The following is a 19,569-nucleotide window of genomic DNA, read 5'->3' on the forward strand; positions in this document are numbered from 1 at the left end:
TAATTTTCTGTCGATTTACAGATCGATTAAACAACTGATGTTTCAGGCCTAGCATTAAGTGTTGTTAAACAACCTCCTGGGTTTTTCTAAGGTCAATACCTCACAAAAAAAAGAAATTCTGTGCTCTGTGACCTGAATGAAATGACGGTACATGAGAGGTATTAACTGAAGCCAGTTACATGGCAGCATCAGCACCATAAAGTCTGATGTGGTGAAAACCACCAGCAGTGAGAAAGATTTTCAACAAACCAAACAGTGTAGCCGAAACCTTTTTATTTTTGGCAGATGCTTTCACAGAAGTCAACAAATCTATTTGCAGTCGGGATGGGGAATCCAATGGGGCTATTTACACCCGTGTGTATATAGCTTAGCATGGCAGAGACCCAGGTATCCACAAGGGTTGAGGTGATGAATGATGCCACCATCTGAGATGCCTCACAGTCAGAGACCACTGAGCCCCCTACCATTGTAAGAATGATTCAAAAGATTTACTAAAGAAAGAAATTCTAATTAAATCATACACTTTACTGTCCAGTGGAAGCATGTTTTAATTTAGGTGAAAATATAAGTTATATATATATATATATATATATATATATATACATATATATATATATATATATATATATATATATATATATATATATATACATATATATATATATATATATATACATATATATATATATATATATATATATATATATATATATATATATATATATATATACATATATATATATATACATATGTATGTATATATAGATTTTGTTCTAAATTTACTTTAATTATTTTTAGCTTTATTGCTGGAGCATATAACAGAAAAACAACAATGATATCATCATCATCATCATCATCATCATCATCATCATCATCATCCGTCACCATATGCCAATTATATGCTCAAACCTAGTGTCCACACCAAAAATGCTATCTGCACCCTAGGTGTAAATAACCACATTGGCTATTGGATGGAAGAGATGCATGGAACAGACAAACCATGATCTAAACCTAACCAAGTAGTTTTGTTACCTAAAAACAACCGGGTATTTTTTAAAATACGAATTATAACAACAACAATAATAACTAGTGTAACTAGTTCAATAGCTGCCGTGTGACTATTCTCACCTTAACTGAATAAACAGAAATATTTGTAAGAATCCCTTGTACAGGAAACTGAAAAATTACGGCAAATACAGCAGGTCAAAGTTGAGCCAGGATGTCAGATGTTAACAACAGACAGTTGAGATATTAATTTTACCATCCTTCAAATATGATTGGTTAACTCAGCGTTTTGTCTTAGTGCTTGTGTTTCCCGACCCATCTGACTTCTTCTTTAACAATGTTGTCATGTTCCCACGTCTCAGCATTTGACTTGCTGAGTACAGTCATATCATTATTACTCATAGGAAAGATGGCAGGACTCTGCAGTAAGACTCAGGCATGTTGTAATAAAGCAGATTTATCCTTGAATGAGGCATCATGCCTGGCCCATGAGGTGACTCTCAGCAGCCCGACAGCAGGATATGGCCAACATCTCTCCACACAAGACGGTAAACACTCATTAAATCCAGCTCTGCCTGTGCATACAAACATCTGCCGTCTGTTGCTGTGGTGAGTCAGTGGACCCTCTCCAGCACCTACTGTAGTCATCCACCGCTGCAGCTCTCAAAGTGGGCACCACGGCATGCCAGCTCTTTGTACAGCATGCTTCGCTGCTCGCCATGCCAGCCCATCCCTGACGCGACGGATACCAAAACATGCTCACGTCTTCTTGAAGTGCAAGGGCTGCTATGTGATAGGGGGCTGAGCTCTGGATCCAGTATGGAGCCTGCTGTTAGTACACATATGAGAGAGCATATGCTTAAATGTTTTGACAAAAGCCCTGGCGTAGCAGAGACGGGGCCCTCGTCTTCTGTTCCCCATGGAGGCTGACATCACAGGCGTGAGGAAGGCTGGCAGGATTTCACTGTGAAGGAGCCGCCTCAGATTCTGCCTGTTGTAGAGCTGCTGCCTGAATCTGTACAGGGCACACGGAGGTGTTCTTCTTTTATTTCTATCAGCGGCGGAGTGATTACATCAACCTGCTGTGTGTGAAGCGTCTTCTGAGATTTGGGTAGCCTCTATCAGACTGAGCTGCTTTATTCTTTGAACCAAAAACCTTGATTCAATTAGTGGATCCAGGAGGCCGCTCAAAGAAAGATGGTGGCGTCATGAGACGTCTTGCAAGAGTTCCACATTACATCTGGACACCTTTTTGTTGTGACAGGCTGTCAGATGCAAGTGAAAGCTGCTCCTGGTCCTCCCCCTCCTTCTCCCTCACTAAAAAGTCCAGAATCTATGAAAATTCAGATATCTTTAAAGGAGAAATCTGTAATATATTTACTGTAATGAATCATAAAATGACCACGACATGTCATCAGAGATGAAAGAAACAAAGTTTAAATACTCACTTCTCTGACAACAGCACCACAGTTGTGGTGTCCTCTGAAAATTTCTATTATGGTCTGTAGCCTTATTGTTTCCCCTTTTCACATTAATTAGAGTTCAAATTAATGCCAAATATTTGCTGAATGACTGATTGTCAGTTTATGAGTTGTAAGAAATCATTAATAATCTTGGAGAAGCTGTAGATGTTAATAATGGTTAAATTCAGCAATATGTCAATGGAGTCTGGCAGGCAGTCACTGAAGTCCAGAGTGTGTATTTTCAGAGCAGTGGGCTTTTGTTTTCAAGATTATTTGCTTAGCTTTAAATTGACTGACACTTGATGACTGATCACCTTAGAGCTGAGGACTGTAAACAACAAAGTCAGAATTCTCTTGTTCCAGCTTCTTAAATATGAATAGTTTTGGTTTCTTTAGTCATTTGAGAAACTCCCAAAGAACCCATTTTCTGACCAGCCAACTAGGCCTAATGGGTTAATCAACAAAATAACCAGCAGATTAATTGATAATGAAAATAATCATTAGTTGCAACTTTAAAATTGGTCCAGTAGAATTCCCCAGCTGACAGCTGCAAAACGGAAATTTTATTTCAGTATTCAGAACACAGGAGTTTCTGGTGTACCGCTGCCTTAATCTGTCAAACTAAGACCAGCATCTCAGTTGTTCTGAGAGGTCAAATGACTGTCTTTGTCAGTGGAGTCTGGTGGCTTTGAACAGAATGATGTAACAGCTGTTTCTGGTTAAACAAAATGTATTTTACTCTTCAGGAAAAGGTCTGTTTTTGTAGGGATCCTTTTTATAGTGCTGACACTTAGACTACAATCTGAGACAGTCGGTGGCAAAACAAGCATCTAGCAGATCCAGGAGGCTGCTCAAAGACAGCAGTTTCATGAGACGTCTTGCATCAACACCGTTTTTAGAATCATAGTTCCATGTTACATCTGGACACCTTGGTGTTGTGACAGGCTGTCAGGACATGCAGTTGAAAGCTGCTCCTGCTCCCTCACTCCGGCTCTTTCTCTTAGTGGCGTTGAAGGCGATGGTACTGACGTGGTGTCAGAAGTAGTGCCAACACAACACCGAGCCTCTGGGCTGCGGGCTGCTCTAATGAGCTCCCCTGAGTGGTTAGCAGGCTGATGGAGATGGCCCGTCCTCTCTCCTCCCCCTCACTCAGCGTGCCTGGCTCTAATTGGTGGGAGAAGAAAGAGAGACTTCAGAATTATGGGAGACAATGCTTTGGTCAAAAAGAGAGGAGAAAAAAAAAATCCATTTCCGCCTCATCTGAATGCAAGCCTCTTCACCCCAATTATAATTTCCAGCACAGGCCTGACGATTACATCAGCCAACATGTCCTGAGCCCGAGGAGAAGGACATGTGTGAAGTGAGAGGTGTCAGGTGTTCTTTTTGGAAGATCTGAGAGTCACATGTGCCAAATATCTGCTGCTTTTTCACCTAATTTTGATCATATTGTTGGCTCTGAATATCACAGAGCTCTTCATGCTCCACAGCTCCACTGGGCCTGAAGACTGGAATAATGACGCCCTCTACTGGTCACATATCATCATAGCAAGAACCAAAAAGCAGAAGCACTTGAACAACAACTATCTCATGACTTTTGCTGCATATTTCATATATTTTTTTAATTTTTGTATATTTTATTTCAAGAGTGTGCAAGTTACTTTCCAATTCTCTGCAATGCATTGTTTTTTTTCCAATTTGTTCAATATTATATGTTGTATTAGAGCTGATTCTGTATACTGTTACCTGCTTTTAGAGGAAAGAAATAAGAAATATATAGGAATAATGGTCACATCACATTACAAAGTTCTAAACAAAAACTACTAACTATGCAGAAGTAATACTAAGAAGAAACAGGCAAAAATAATACAATAAGTGAAGGCATAAATTAATAAAATTACTGATCTGCCAATTCTGTTCATTTTCCACATTAATTAGTCATTTAGTCCAACAGTAACACTGCCAAATGATACAGCCTGGGGGGGAAATGAGTTTCTGGAGCCTTTTCTTCCCTCTCTTGGTACTTCATGATGCACAAAGACTGAGGCTGAGTTGGCTACTCAAATACAGAACATGTGACAGACCTGTTTTATGACATATGAAAATAATCTGCTTTAACAATTTCTGTCTGATATGGGTTGCAAATAAGAGTGGATTAGTGAACCAGCTGTCTCCTACTTCACTTTTGTATGTTGGTTTTTCGACTAATGACTGTCTTGCAAAGTATTTGTGATTTGGAGATGAGGAGCGAAGCTTGGCTTTCCAGCAATTCTTTTCTGTTTGGTTTTACAGGTAGAAGTCAGAAGTGTTATATCTGGATATTCAGCAGTGTAATCCCATGTGGGATGCACTAAATGCTTGGCATGATACGGCATTAAAAACTAACTAATAAATCTGACTGTTTTGCATGTGTGGTAATGTGATAAAACATAAATTAATTAGAAATATGCACCGAGAAAGCTCTGCAGTCTGAACATCAGGTAGTGAAACAGCAAACACCTTTAGGCCCTCACTATACCAGCAGATATTGTGCATATACCCATATTCCCAAACCACAAACTAAATGGCAGACAGTTAACCTGGAGCTCTCAGGGCCTCGGGGGAGTTTCCCACGTTGTCTGATTGTTAATCCAGCCTTGATCAGTTCAAACATTCAGTTACATGTACCACTTCTCAGGGCTGTACCTCTGTTATGTAACTCTGACATCTGCCCAAGTCTAATTATAAATCCTTCTGTGCCATGTAGCTGTGTTCCTCATATCCAAACCACTTATTACATCACCTCAGATTTTAACATTCATTAAGTCTGATTCTCTAAGTTTTAATATTAATGTTGTTCCTCACACAATTTGTCTGTGTCAGCTGTGCAGTCAGAGGTTTTGATTTCTTCAACCAGGCAAAAAATATATTAAATTAAGTGGGTGCTCTTTTATTGAGATACATTTAGCAAATTACAATGCAATGAAAAAATGTTTTTGCTACCAAAACATCTACAAATGAGGCTTAAATCTGTGCATCATTAACCAGAGGTGGGAGTCATGCGTGTGCAAGGCTCAAACAAGTAATTGTAGTGAGAATGAATTCCAGTCTTTGCTCAGAACAAGTCAAGTCATACAAAATGTTGATGAGCTGGTTTCACAGTTGTGTTAGCTGGTAGTATGCCTGCATCATTAAAATGGTCACATTATATGGCCCCAAATCACTCCCCTGATTGTCTTTTACATTATATGTTTACTCAGCAAAATGCATTATGAAATAGAAGTTAAGTCTAACATAGGCATTGCTTAAACTGAAGTGTAGAATCAGTCGGATTTGTCCAAACTGTTAGTAAAGTCACATAAAAGACAGATGTCATATACCAACATTTTGGGTTGGTAAAGTGTCCCAATCACAGCAAAATAATGAGAAAATAAGTAAATACAGGCAGAGGGCGGAGTCTCTGCAGATACAGTCACCACCACACACTTCTAGTGGGTCATAAGTGATGATTGAGAGGGATTTTGTTTATATATATTGTTTCTTAAGAAAATGTTGCATATTATACCTTTAACATTACCTTTCTAGCTAACATTGGATCAGCCAATAAGTTAGCTTATAAGACACATTCATGCACATTTTTTGTGGGTTTTGTAGTGATGGATGAAGTTGGGTGCTGTCGTGGTCTAGTCAGTGATTTTTCAGCTGTGGACCATGCGGACTATGTCTCTCTATAACATAATGCATGAATCTAAATTGTAGTGTTTTTGGGCAAGCCTCCAGTTTTGTGCACTGGCCTCTACTGGTCTGCTGTGTCCCAGTTAGGGCCGGGTATCTTTTAAAAAATTACGATACAAGTACCTTTAAAGTGATAATGATACCATTAGAGTACTTCATTCGATGCCATTTTTCAAACATTCATCTTAATGAAGAGTGCTTATAGTGGCTGCGAGCAAAAAGTATATAAATAGTAATTTTTTTCTAGATGTGGGTACCAAAAGAACTGAATGCAGGTACCATTTGACTGGAAGTCAATACTGGCTTGTCTTAATCAATACCTTAAAGGTACTGAGCACTGATACCCAGCCCTAGTCCTAGTAGGTTGCCATGTTTGTCTGCATTGCACTAGAAATCAATAAATCATGTTTCAGAATCAAAACATAACTTCTCATAATCTAGAAAATTGCAAATATTTAAAAGTGATTTTAACAAATCAAACTCTTTCAAGTCACCTGTCTCATGTTAAAGTCAAGTCTAAAGTCATGAACACCTTCTCAAAGTCAAGTCTAATCTTTTATCAGTGTTAGTCAAGCAAGTCTCAAGTCCTCAAACCGGGGTCTGACTCAAGTCAAGTTATGTGACTGGACTCCCAAATCTCTATTAACCAACAACCCTGAACATTATATTTAATTTCACTGATAGAGAAATGAGACAAAGACGACACAGCAATTACAACTAAAACTAATCAAAAATCAAATCAAAATAAAAGAGAATAAAGAAGACACATTACCATTTGCTCTTACACTTGCTCTTTAATTGATGTTCAGTCGTCTTTATCTTTGATTAATAAAATTACACATAGTCAAAAACAAAGAAAAGCAAATGAGAGTAATTTTGTAGTCTTACTATCCTGTTTGCCTAACCCAGGGCAAAAAAGTTTAAAAAATCCAAGTGGAACTGTGAGGAGGGGGTTCTATGGCCCCCACCCACAGTGGAAAGTTTGCCCATGCAGTAAGAGCTTTATTAAAACTGCTTCTTTACTAAACCTACTTTTGAACTTCGTCTTTCTCTTCCTCTCAGTTCTTCTCTTTCTAAAATAAGCTCCAGGTTTCAGTCACTCCTCGTTTCTCTCAGACCAGCATCAATAAGCTCTGAAAGCAGAATCTCTCCTCAGCTGAGCGAGTGCACACAGCTCTAATCTCTCTCTCCCTCCTAAAAATCAAAGTTGCTTTACAACTTTTACAACACAAAAGAGGCTGCGACCGGGAGCCACTTTCTCACACACTGCCTTATTAACCGCAGTCTGATATATTGATTAGATGTTGTGAGGTGTCATGTAATGTGAGCGTGTAGTTTATCTGAGGCTGACTATGAATCCACCCCGGGGAGGAATTTTCAGCTGCAATGCTTTGCCAAACTGTAGCAATATTGATGGGCGTTTGAGGAGGAACACAGCATCTCAGAAGGTGTTAGGAACAGAAAAATATCCTGTAATGAGGAATGTTCAGCATTTTATTGCAAAGATTTTCTTCTATCTTCAATAAAAAAAGAGACGTGCAAACATTTTGGAGATAACTCTCTGGTGAAAAGTGATAACTGCCACCTGAAAACCAGACGGGTCTTAATGGCATCTTTTTAGTCCTGCTTTTATTCCTATCAACGCTTTAAAAGTTTCATTACATTTTTTTTTTATTTAAGGGCCTGAAGTTGCTCATAACTTTCTTCTGGCACTACATCTGTCAGAGGTGGGAAAAGTACACACATTGTGTACAGAGAGTCATGTAAAAAAAAAGTTACTTTAGTACAATTAAAGTGAAAAAGTACAGGCTCTGAAATGTACTCAAAGTATAAAAGTAATTGCCCTCTCAGCCTCTGAAGGGCATTTCTACCAACGACTTGTCCAGGCTGTACTCTGCCTCTCACCCACCGTCAACTGGCGAGACCCATCAAGGAGAATCAGTTACAGACGATGGATGGCCGTCTTTTTTTGTCTTGTTTTGTCTTTTACATCGTTTTTCGTCTTTTACGTCATTTTAATTTTGTTACATTCGTCTTCCATCTTGCTTGTTTCTATCTTGCTAGTTTCTTTTATGAGTTTTTGTCTTGTGATATCTTTTATGTCATTTTTCATCATGGTACATCTTTTTCACCTTGTTGTCTTTTACGTCGCTTTTAGTATTGTTATAAGTATTTTTTCCATCTTGTTACTCTATTATGTTGCTTTTCATCTGATTTTGTCTTTGTTATATCTTTTACATTGTTTTCGTCTCGTTACATGTTTTTACGTCGGTTTGAGTGTTGTTACATCTTCTTTGTCTTAGTTTTTTGTCCCGTTACGTCTGTTATGTTGTCTTTTTCTCTTGTTGTGTTTTTTTTTGTCTTATGTCTTTTATGTTGTTTTTTGTTCTGTTGCGTCTTTTATATCATTTTTCGTCTTCGTCTTATTCGTCATGTTACATTATTTTTCTTGTTACATTTTTTTCATCTTGTTTTGTCATTTATGATGTTTTTAGTCTTGTTGCATCTTTTTGTCGTCTTGTTAGTCCATAATGTTGCTTTTCCTTGTTTTTGCCTTTTAATATCTTTTACATAATTTTTCATCTTGTTGCATCTTTTATGTCATTTTTTGTCTTGTTATGTCTCTATTAGTCTTGTCACATCTTTTTTATCTTGCAATATATTTTATGTCATTTTTAAATCATCTTTTTTCTGTTATTGTTGCATCCATATAGATGGAAATCAGTCTTGATGTTGGCAGAATGTGCAAAAAATAATAATAATACTTCCCCTCAGATGCTTTAAAACTAAAGTAGCGAGGCTGTTTTGTCAAATGTAAGGAGAAGGAAGTACAAATGTTTATATTAGGGAGAAAAAGTAAAAAGTTGTCAGTTGTCAGTCCTGTTTTCATTCCTATCCAGTCTTTAAAAGTTCCAGTACATGTTTTTTTCATTAAAGGGCCAAAAGTTTTCCATAACTTTCCTCTGGCACTCAGCTTGGGTTTTGTTTATGTCCGTCTGCACAGTATTAACACCTCACACACTGCTTCATGTCTCAGTGTGTGAAACAGTGCTGTTGATCCCTGTGATGTCACAAGCTGTCCTGCTTTCAGAGGCTTATGGAGAAAAGGTAGCAAGCTGCTTTATCCTCATTAGTATCATTACATTATGACGTGCCTCCAGCTATTGTTGTCTTCCACTGTCTCCGGCCCTCCCTCCCTCCCTCCGTCCCTTGATCGCTCCACCTTGTATCCCTGCTCGTCCCTGCCCCTGACTCACCACTGGAAACTAGGCGAGCCGTATTTTAGATGCAGGTGAGGAGAGACAAGGTGATGCAGGAATGGTAGAGGAAATGTCAGAGCCTGCCTCGCTGTATCCTTGTACTGCTAGAAGTGGTGAGACCACAAACGGCACCATTCAGATGCTGTGGAGCAAGAAGCTTAACCCCAATCAATCCTGTGAGGCCGGCAGTGGCTGCAGGGTTCAAACCAACCTTTTCCAGATAAATAAATGTTTAAAACAGATAACAGAGAGCTGCTATCGTCATCGGGCAGCTTTTCTGCTCAGTCACACTTTGTAAAGGGCAGTCCTCATATCTGTTATCATCACAGATTTGGCAGTTTGCATCTGAATGTTAGTCCCTCTTTAAAATATGGGCAGTTGTTTTAGAAAGGGAATTTTCGAGATTTCTAGGAAGGTTGCTTGATTCTTAACTGCAGTCATTCTTGTTTGGTGTCAAAGGCACAAGCAAAAATCAGGTTTGCCACGGCGTTTAAATTCAAGGAAGCAGTCCACCAGTTTTACATCTAAAAGTCAAATTACCAGTCATGGGGAGCTCTGCTTAGGCTTGGACGACAACTTCATTGCTCACCTTTTCGTCCGTCACTCTCTATCACCATAGACAGCAATTAGTGTGTCGCTCACCCTCTCTCACACTTGCTAAATACAAGATGATGAAACAGTCAGTAGTCTGCAGTGTCTGTCAGTTTATCTTTATCATCAGGACACAGAATTTTCCTTCTTTTTTTAGTAGTTAGTCTTGTAACTTTATCCCCCAGATGCTGTGTTTGTCTGCGCAGCTGCACTGCCACACAGACTGACGCCTGGTGGCGTGTGCTGTGTATTACAATACAGGATCTCCCTATCAGTTTAATAGACCATTTGTATTTGTGATGGCATAGAAAGTCATACCGTCAAGATTTTTTGATGCCCTGGTGTACTGTAGTGTCTTTATAGCGCCCAAGACTAGCTCTCCTACTTCAGCTCTGTTCAGACTGCAGCTGGCTGCTGTGGTAAAGATGTGCATGTCAGTCAGTATGTATGCCAATAATATGTCTTATGTCACTCTTTATTTGATGTTTTCGTGTTGCGTATGGTGCAAGAAACCTCCAAATGTGACTTGGGTCCAGTTTGTGGGATTTGTTTTTTTACTGTCCAGACTTTTTAAAAATAACATGGATACAGTCTGGATATGCCAAAAACTTAATTCGGGGTGGCAGTCTGAATAAGGCCTAATTCTACTTCATTAGCCTATAAAGTTGTGTAATGTCTAGTGTGGCTCAGGGGAGCTTTGTCAAATTCTCATGTCATTTTGGCTGCGGCTTGTAGACTACCAAATTGTCTGACATTCAGCAAAGAACCTGCACTCATTGTTCCATGTTAACCTGCAAACCACCTGCGCCTTGATATGCTGATCAGATGATCCCAGATGTTGCTGCACCAATATTTTCCCTACAGTCAGTAAAATGTTGTTTTACCTGACTTATTATCAGAAACAGAACAAAAACGTTTATATGCAATACATGAATTAATAAAATATTGTCGGAGATTTTACTTGGGCCACCCCCCAAAAATAAAAAAAACTTTGGAGGGAATTCTGCAAATATAAGATTTATATCTGCAGATTTAAAATGTACCTATTATTTTACTGATGAGAGGAAAAAAACACGAGCCTAACACGAGAGTTAATTCTGCCTAAATGCACTTATTTTGTTTCACTTATCAAGCAGGCTAAAATGTCCTGTTGTTGTCCCAATAAGAGGAAATAAAAACAATGAGATGTCCTGTTAACTCAGCCTGAATTGATGTATTTCCTTATTTCTAAAGTCTCACTCTAAAATGTTTTTAATGCAGTGTCAAGATTATATAAGGTGATGAAGAAATAGCAGTGAAAGGGTCAGAAAAGTTAATTTATGCATGAATGAAGTGAAAGGCTTATTGTGACTTGGGTCACAACAGTTTGTCATTTTTAAAAAGTGGTTCCCCAGGGAAAAAGTTTTGGAAACACTGATATAGTCAGCAGACAACTCAGCAACTTGAGGAGGTTTTCACATGAATTTCACCAGTTAGGAGCTCATTTTTCCCGAGTACCTTGACACCACGTGAATGCAGGATAACATAAGGTGCTGTTGAATTGCATCATGGGAGTTGTAGGCCCTATCGTTTGTGGATCATGCTCAGCCAAGGGACTAAAATTCAGCATATCTCGACCTCTGATGCTTCCATTTTGACCATTCTTTGTAAAAGTCTCTTGCAAGGTCCCTCAAAAAGTTTGAAGAGCAAGATGAAGTCACTGAAATACCTCTTTAGAACACAATATTGGAACCTGTCACCACTCTCAAATTAATGGACTGGTCTTCCAAGACAGGGACTAATAAACCTAAACTATTAGTTAGTGCTGTTAGAATTTGTTTGACAGTGGACAAAGTTTGACCAGAGCAAATGACATCCACTGATGAAGGCCATGAAATGGTGCTGAAAGTTCTGTCAAACTGTTACTTCCACAATCAATAATGGTTGAATCAAACAAATCAAATCAAACAAAAAAGCCCTTTTAAACCTTAAAAAATAGTAAAATCACATCATAAATTTACATGTTTACAACAATTCCACAGGATCAAATACTCCAGGGAAGACTTCAGTAACCTGCCTGAAGTATTATCCTGTTAACAGAAAGTGAAATCACCTGAACCACCAGAAGCTATTTTTGTTCTCACTGTAGAGAAAAACACTTGACACTGATATAAACAGCTTGTTAAGATGGGTCTTCTTCACAGCACGGGGCCCGAAGAGAGAAGCTTTAACCCTCTGTGATGTTTTTATAGCCAAAGCTGAACTTGAGCTAAACGGGGACGCCACCTGTCAGAAGGAGCCATTAGTGGGAAATCCCATTACCAGTAATCCTATAGGCCCAGTGGTAAGAGCGCAGCGACTCGTCTCCACTCTCTCCCGCCGTCTCTGTCTGTTTCTCCTGGCACCGCCGACAGCCGTGCTCCCACATCAGTCGTCGTGGCGACAGGCCCGTGAGTGCCAGGGTTAGAAGGGGGCACGACCCCTGGCAAACTTCCTCCCAGGTGGATAGAGAGCCTCGCTCGGGATATTAATGCCGCTCCATGCCAGGTGCAGTTTACAGTCGCAACAGTAAGTCTGATCCTCAGAAAGAAGGTGCCATTCTGTCTGCCTCAACTTCCCTGTATTGTCGTCAGATTGTTTTTCAGTTTTAACAATGTGGAAGATCACGACATGACAAGTTTTAGCAAAGAAGATGCTTAGACTTTCATATCAATGCTGTGCTGCTGTGTTGTTGTTGTTGCAGTGGATCTCAGTCGGCTACAGGAGCCGTCTAAACCTCAATGTCAATTTAACTTCTGTTGCCCAGAGTATCAGAAAGTATCAAAAGTTGCCATTAAATGTCTGGTCAGATTCATAGTGGTGTTTGTGTATACTTTATGTGTTCTTCATTGGCTGCTTGGGATTGGACAACACTGAATATTTGTTAACTTTACCCTGAAATGTGAATGGAAACATGGCTGAGAGTCTAAAGCCATGCTAGTATACTAACATGCTTATACAGTGACAATGCTAATATGCTAAAGCTTAGTAGACACTGTATATTGTTTACCTTATTCAGTGTCTTAGTTAAGTGTTAGCATGCTCAAATTTCCTAATTAACACTAAAGTACAGCTGATGCTGATGGGAAAAACCTAAAGTATTGGACAAATTTACAGTTTGACCTGATGATGGTGCTACATGAAAGGTTACCAGAGGTGGTCCTGAGGAGATATTAATGTGTGGACCAAATTTAATGGCAATCCATCCAATATTTCTTGAGATATGAGTTTCTGTTTATCTAAAGTATTGTTCTGCTATTTGGTATCAAAATTCGGTTATCATACTGGCAATTCTGTCAAACAGTTTCTCTCTATCTTTAAGAGAGAGAGACTTTAACAGAGGTTAAACCTTCTTTCAAGAGCATGTTTGATTTTCGTCCCATTGTTAAGCCACACCATGTTAGTATGATACCTTCCTCCATCGCGCATCTCTCCATTCCCTCAAAGGTCAGTGCTGTCAAGACGGTTGGTCAGCTGTAGTTGGTCAGTTCACTCAATTTTAACTCTTAACTTTGGACACACTTACAGTACAAGGTCCAGCTGATGGGTGACGCACTGCACGTTGGACGGAGGTTGGTTTTGACTCAGCATGGTGGCTGGATTGCAGAGTTTCCCAGTGTGAGCAATAGGTGATGCAGTAACAGAATAGTGGCTAAAATTTGATTAGCACTGCCTAGTTTGAAAGTTTGATCTGAGTTTCCTGAGTGAGTGCGTCACATTGGTTGGACTCATTTGCATAAAGCTGAGGTCCTGTTGTGATTATGCAAATTTAGATACAGCGACTGGTCCATCAACTCACCATGCCTTATCCATTACGCACAGCGTGGACAGATCTCCTGCTCTCCATAGAAAATGAATAGTATGTCTGCAAAATAAGTGATGAACAATCAAATCTGCCGATAACAGCAAATTTTTGTTCAAAATCAAAAGACTGAACTTTTCCACTTTTCCACTTTTCCACCAAAAAAAAACTTCTTATTGAGGCTGAGGTTAGGATGGATGATTGGGCTTACAAAGTATCTGAGGTAATGTTGAGAGGGTATCCATAAGACTATCATAACACTGTCATAACCATGCCAAGACACCTGTCATGAACATGATGAAGTCTTTATGCATGTTATGACTGTTGATATAAAATGTCATTCAATCAGTTATGTAATTTTTAATGCATTGACATTATTTGAATCTTTATTATGACAACTTGACATTATCAAACTGTTAAGTTTTATGTTTTGGCTTTGACACTGAGCTTCATAAGACTATTATGTAAGATGCCATTTAGTTTTATTACACTGTCAAATGCTTTTGTAACAGTGTCATGAATAATTTACTGGACGTCAACTGGAGTGGTGCCATTTGGACTTGTTATAAAGATGCCATTAAATGTTATAATGCCAAGTTAATAACAGTACAGTACCAAGGAGTTACCTGATGGACAGATAGCTGTTAGCTAGTTTACAAATTGCTAATGTGGGCTAAGTGCTGTCTGCTTTATCTGTAGCTGGCATTAGCAAATAAGCTCGGTTAGCCTTGGGGTTAGGAGTCTAAATTGCTGACTCAGCCTGGGGTGCTAGGAGCTAAATCCAGAAAGAAGTCCACCTCGGTAATAATAGTCGTACACACACACCTTCAAATAAAGTGTTAACAAATCTGACTTTAACATTGGAGACTGCAGTTCTGGTCCATCCTAACAGTCTACATTATTTAAACCATGATGGTGAGCTTTACCAGATACCAAAGAGTTTTTGTTGCAGCCATATTTATAGAGGGGGGAGATTAGAATATGGGCACTATTAGATGAAACTTACAAAAGGTCTATTTTGTCATTTATTTAAGAACAAACTGCAATATTGTCCTGAAAGAGGTGTAAGACCAGAGTAGTATTTCATGTAGACAAAGTTAAACATTTTTCTCCAACAGCTACCTGTGATTAGAAGTAGGCCTGTGTGTTGGCAAGAATCTGGTGATACGATACGTATCATGATGCAGCGGTTACGATTTATTGCAAGCAATACATTTTTGAAAACACTGTCATAGTTCTAAAGAACACACCTCTATATGCAAAAAATCAGAAGTTGAAAAGTCTTTTATGCAGTCAGAACCGTTAAGATAGATAATAATACTGCTATATAAAAACAGTTGGTGGTTAAACACAACACAAAATGAGCCACTGCCACAAATCTTTGTATGTATCACAATATCACGATACAGTGTTTCTGAGAATCAATACAGTATCACAAAACATAATATTGCAATACTCAAGTGTGTTGATATTTTTTACTTATAATAATACATATAATGTGTTTATTTTTTACGTCAGCTATTGTATTGGCAATCATATCAAACAATTACTGTCACCACCATTTGTGTTTAAATCTGTGGAATTCAGCCGATCAGTCTTCTCTTATCTGATGTCTGGGCCTTTTAAGGAGGAAGAAAAGCAGAAAGTAAACTCTTTCTCAGAAGCCTGATTGATTTTTTTTGTCTGCACCGGTGCTGCTTGTTTGTCACAGTCATAATTTACCCTCCTTTTTTATTTTCCACTCCACTGCCAAAGAAGTCTGTGCATTTTCCCTGCAATCAAACTCAAAGCAGCTCATCTCATTAATTACCGCACCTTCACCCAGGGAGGAAAAAGCCAGCCGGTGAAATGACTGAATTAAAAACCTGCGCACTCTTGGGTTTCAGCGACTGATTTGTGTGTCTCTCTCGCTGGAAAGGACTCTGTGCAGAGACAAACCTTGACCTTGCAGCACAGCCGGCGGAGGCAAGGACTCTGCCGGGGCTGCATCAGGCTGGACACACACACACACACACAACTCCGCCGAGAGGGAGGGAGCGAAGAGGGGAGGGGCCCGAAGAGAGTCGTGTGGAGAGAGTGACAGAGAGAGAGAGTGGCGGCGTGGTGGTGGGGTGGCGGGGGGAGTGAGGGGGGTGGGGGAGGAGGCTCAGAGCACAGGAGGCAGAGAGGGAGAGGGGTGGAGAGGGCCCGAGCCGTCTCTCTCTGAAGCTGGAGGTGAATGTGCAAGGATGGTCCCTCGCTTTCATCCTGCCAGTGTCGACCACGTCCCGGGCCGCTCGCTGTCTCACTCTGCTGGTAGGGCTGCTGCTTTCACTTCTCAGGTTTTCTCACCTTGATATTTATGTATATTTTATTTTCTTAATGTCATCCAGCTACATTTTCTGCTTTTGGCATGTGCATAGTACCAGTGCCCCGCACGAGGCTAGAATAAGAGAGGAGAATGCTACGGGCTGCACACACTCTGTTTACACCCACCGCCCAGGCAGGTGTCTGGCAGAGATGACTGCAGCAGCTGCACTGGCATGGACCCCCACCACCACCACCCCCACCCTCACCCTCACCCATTCCCCTCTTCCCATCTCTCTCCTGTAGTCTGATGTCATGGCAGCTGATGTTTGTGCTGGAGGACACCCACGGCTCGCAGCAAACTAGGGCTGAAGGGACGTTTCAACTTCTCAGACAGTGCCTGGACTGTTGTTGTTGTTGTTGTCCTCTCTCCCTCCCCTCCCCATCTCTGCCTCCCTCTCTCTCTCTCTCTCTCTTTCTCCAAGCAGCTTTGTGGACATTGATTGTTGTTTTTTTTGTTGTTGTTGTCTTTTGCTGCATCCTGGTTCCTCATGCTCTTTTGCTGAGCGCAGGACGGCCGTGTGATGAATCCCTATCGATCCTTTAAACAGACCCAGGAATAGTTCATTACATCAGGCTTCTCTGTGCTGACCTAGACAACACTCCACTTACAAAGTGGACAGGCTCCCGTGCCATACTCCCCATTACCGCAAATGAGATGGAGGGTCACTAGCAAGTCGCTCCGCCGCCTTACCACATTTCTCTTCATCGTGCATATCTTAATACAGTTTAATAGGTTTTAGCAAAGCACACGTTAATTCATCAATAATGAGTTTGGGGCTCTGGCCCACGGCGCAGGATTATGCATGACTTGTGTGATCTTGGTGGATATAATTCCATCTCCGAGGCCAGATCTGTTTTTTCGGTTCTTGGTTTATATCCTCAGGGGCAGGATTTTCAGGTTGGGTAGATTATACAGTATTAAGCTGCTTGGTATCAGATAATTCTACAATGATGAAATCCTCTGTGGTTATGAATTAAAATGGGCTGAGCTCTGCTGTTGTTGTTTTATGCTCACAAGAATTCTTGTGTACCTTTTTTTTTGATGATTTTTGTATCACAGGAAAGAGGAAATTTGTTTTCTTGTCCAACATTTACCAAAACATCTCCTGCCTGCTTTGAATGTGCAGCTCTGCCGTTCTCAGCAAAACAAAACTGATGATGCAAAAAGTGTTCAGAGAGGATAACACATCCAAATCTCTGCTGGAGGAGCTTTTTTTCCACCACTGAAGTGCACTGAAGCATTTAGGCTGTTTTAATGCAAAATACATCAGCATGTGTTAAATAAATCATGGGCCCATCAGAGGAGTTTTCAGGAGCAGGAGCGCTCAGAGCAGAGAGAGAGGGAGCCAGGAAGCTGTGACAAGCGTCTGATGAGTCATCTCGCGTTCAGTTTCAAAGGTGAAGCTCGGCCGGACGGATGGACGGACAGACGGAGGCCGGCTCACTCCGCCGGCCCGTCATTCATTATCACACCAAGGAGAATCCGGTCCAGGATCAGGATTCTGATTGGAGTTTGCTGAGGTTGCACACGAGCCAAATCTGAGACAGTGACTCATCAATGCTACCGCCTGACATTTGCATTCATCTTCGAGTCTGAGTTGTCGTCATTGTGTTTGGAGAAGTGAATTTTATGCGGCTCAGAGGATGAACAATAAGGCTGCTGGAGTGATGTCTTATTTCACATGTGCTCAGTTTAGGTGGATAATCCAGCTCTCAGATTTGTTTGAGGGAACTCACTGAATATGAGCAACTGTACAGGCTTCACTTTGCCATGTTAAACTTGAGCACTTAAGCATGAGGAATGGTTGCCACCAGAAGACCTTGCATCTGTTTTCTACACCTGGACTTAATATGTTCTCAATCCTAGCAAGCAACTTCTTTCTGGCCTTGTGAATAATGGCTGTTGCTCTACTGCTAAAGTACTGTAGGTTGTTAGAAGAGTTAGGACCAAGTTATTGTTTTTCAAGTCACAAGTAGGTCTCAAGTCTTTGCACTCAAGTCCCCAAGTCAAGACTGACAAGTTCCAAGTTGAGTCCCAAGTCCTAAACTTTGGGTTTCGAGTCCTAAACCAGTCATAATAAACCAGTGACTTTCAAGCCTCACTGATTAACAATTTTACGTAGCTGTTAAGTATTAGCTCACTAAGAATCATACTCACCAACCTTGAGACCTCAAAAATAGGGAGGATTTCAAAACCAAGTTTTCAAGTTTTTTTTTTCAAGTTTGTGGGTCCTCCCTGCAAAAAAGACAGATTTGAATGATTTCAGAGAATGAAAATAACAAAATAAGTAACATACACGTTGTCTTTTGCAAGCAAGTGCCTATAGATGACTTATAACTGAGAATTATTAGCTGTAAAACACAATGGAACCACAGCATCTAGCCTTACCTAGTAGTCCAATTTCAAATTTAATTGCAATAACAGAATTACTAATATTTTAACAATTTTGTTCTGAGGGTAAATTAATTTGGCTTCTCTTAAAAATGTGTTCTTTCCCTTTAAAATTTTATGTCAGAAAAAAAAAGGTGTGAAAGTTTGGTCATAAATTAGGAAAAATACAGGGAGGATATCATGAGAGGTCAACACAAAAGTGGGGGTTTGCTAACTATGTTAATATTAGGCTTTGTGTAACATCAAATGTTGAACAAAGTTGTTGCATCTCCATCCGTGATTTTTGACCTGCAAGTTTTTGTACGGGAACAAAATTACGTTTGGTATCGTTTTTCCCAACTGGAGCTCAGTGATGTAATGTTAGTTCTTCATGGTTCTCTCCTGCAACTTGATTGGATGCAGTCAAACAAAGTGAATTTAGGGAATTAAGTTTCGACTCGCAGCGAATCAATAGTGCCAACGTTAGCTGATTCAGGACACAAAGGGAAAAGAATTGATTCATGGCTTTAAATAACACTTAAATCTTTAGGCTTAAGGGCTGGTATCAATTATGTGCAAGTTAAAACGCTCAAGCCCACATGAAGTCACGAGTCATTGGTGTTTTATGTCAGAACTGCAAGTCTTTAACTATCAAAAGAGCCATTTATGGCCAAAAAAGACTAAATAAATCTGTCGGGAGCCACAACTATTAACTTTTCTTTTTTGGATTAGGCATCGTCAGTTAGCCACCACCATAAATTTAGAGAAAAAGATGAGAGCCATCAACACAAGGTATGGTGCGTATTTTAGGTGACTAAAAAGAAAACGTGGAGAATGTAAGAATCACTTTAGGCCTACAACAGTGATAAAAAATGAAAATGAAAATGTTAAAAAAAAAAAAAGAACCGTCTCTCATTTGCATATATCTTTTTATGAAAGCCACAGGGAGTCGATGTAGAGGGGCAAGAGAGCATTTGCTGCAGGTTGCAGACCCCTGCT

At 40.0% G+C, this 19,569-nt stretch overlaps 1 protein-coding gene across 6 annotated transcripts in view; it reads left to right on the plus strand.

The window, feature by feature from the left end:
• Positions 1–19,569, plus strand: part of iqsec1b (IQ motif and Sec7 domain ArfGEF 1b) — a 332,046-nt gene that overhangs the window by 248,642 nt on the left and 63,835 nt on the right. The window contains exon 1 of one of the 6 annotated variants that reach the window (XM_084726911.1): positions 16,024–16,145. The exons of the other annotated variants lie outside the window; for them this stretch is intronic. Coding sequence (XP_084583037.1) covers positions 16,069–16,145 — 77 coding nt within the window. The 5' untranslated portion in view covers positions 16,024–16,068. Of the gene's footprint in view, positions 1–16,023; positions 16,146–19,569 lie in introns of those variants that run through there. 6 annotated transcript variants of the gene reach the window in all.

The sequence above is a fragment of the Lutjanus erythropterus genome, chromosome 2 (genome assembly GCF_056507025.1).
Source record: "Lutjanus erythropterus isolate fLutEry1 chromosome 2, fLutEry1.hap2, whole genome shotgun sequence".
Taxonomy (NCBI): Eukaryota; Metazoa; Chordata; class Actinopteri; order Lutjaniformes; family Lutjanidae; genus Lutjanus; species Lutjanus erythropterus.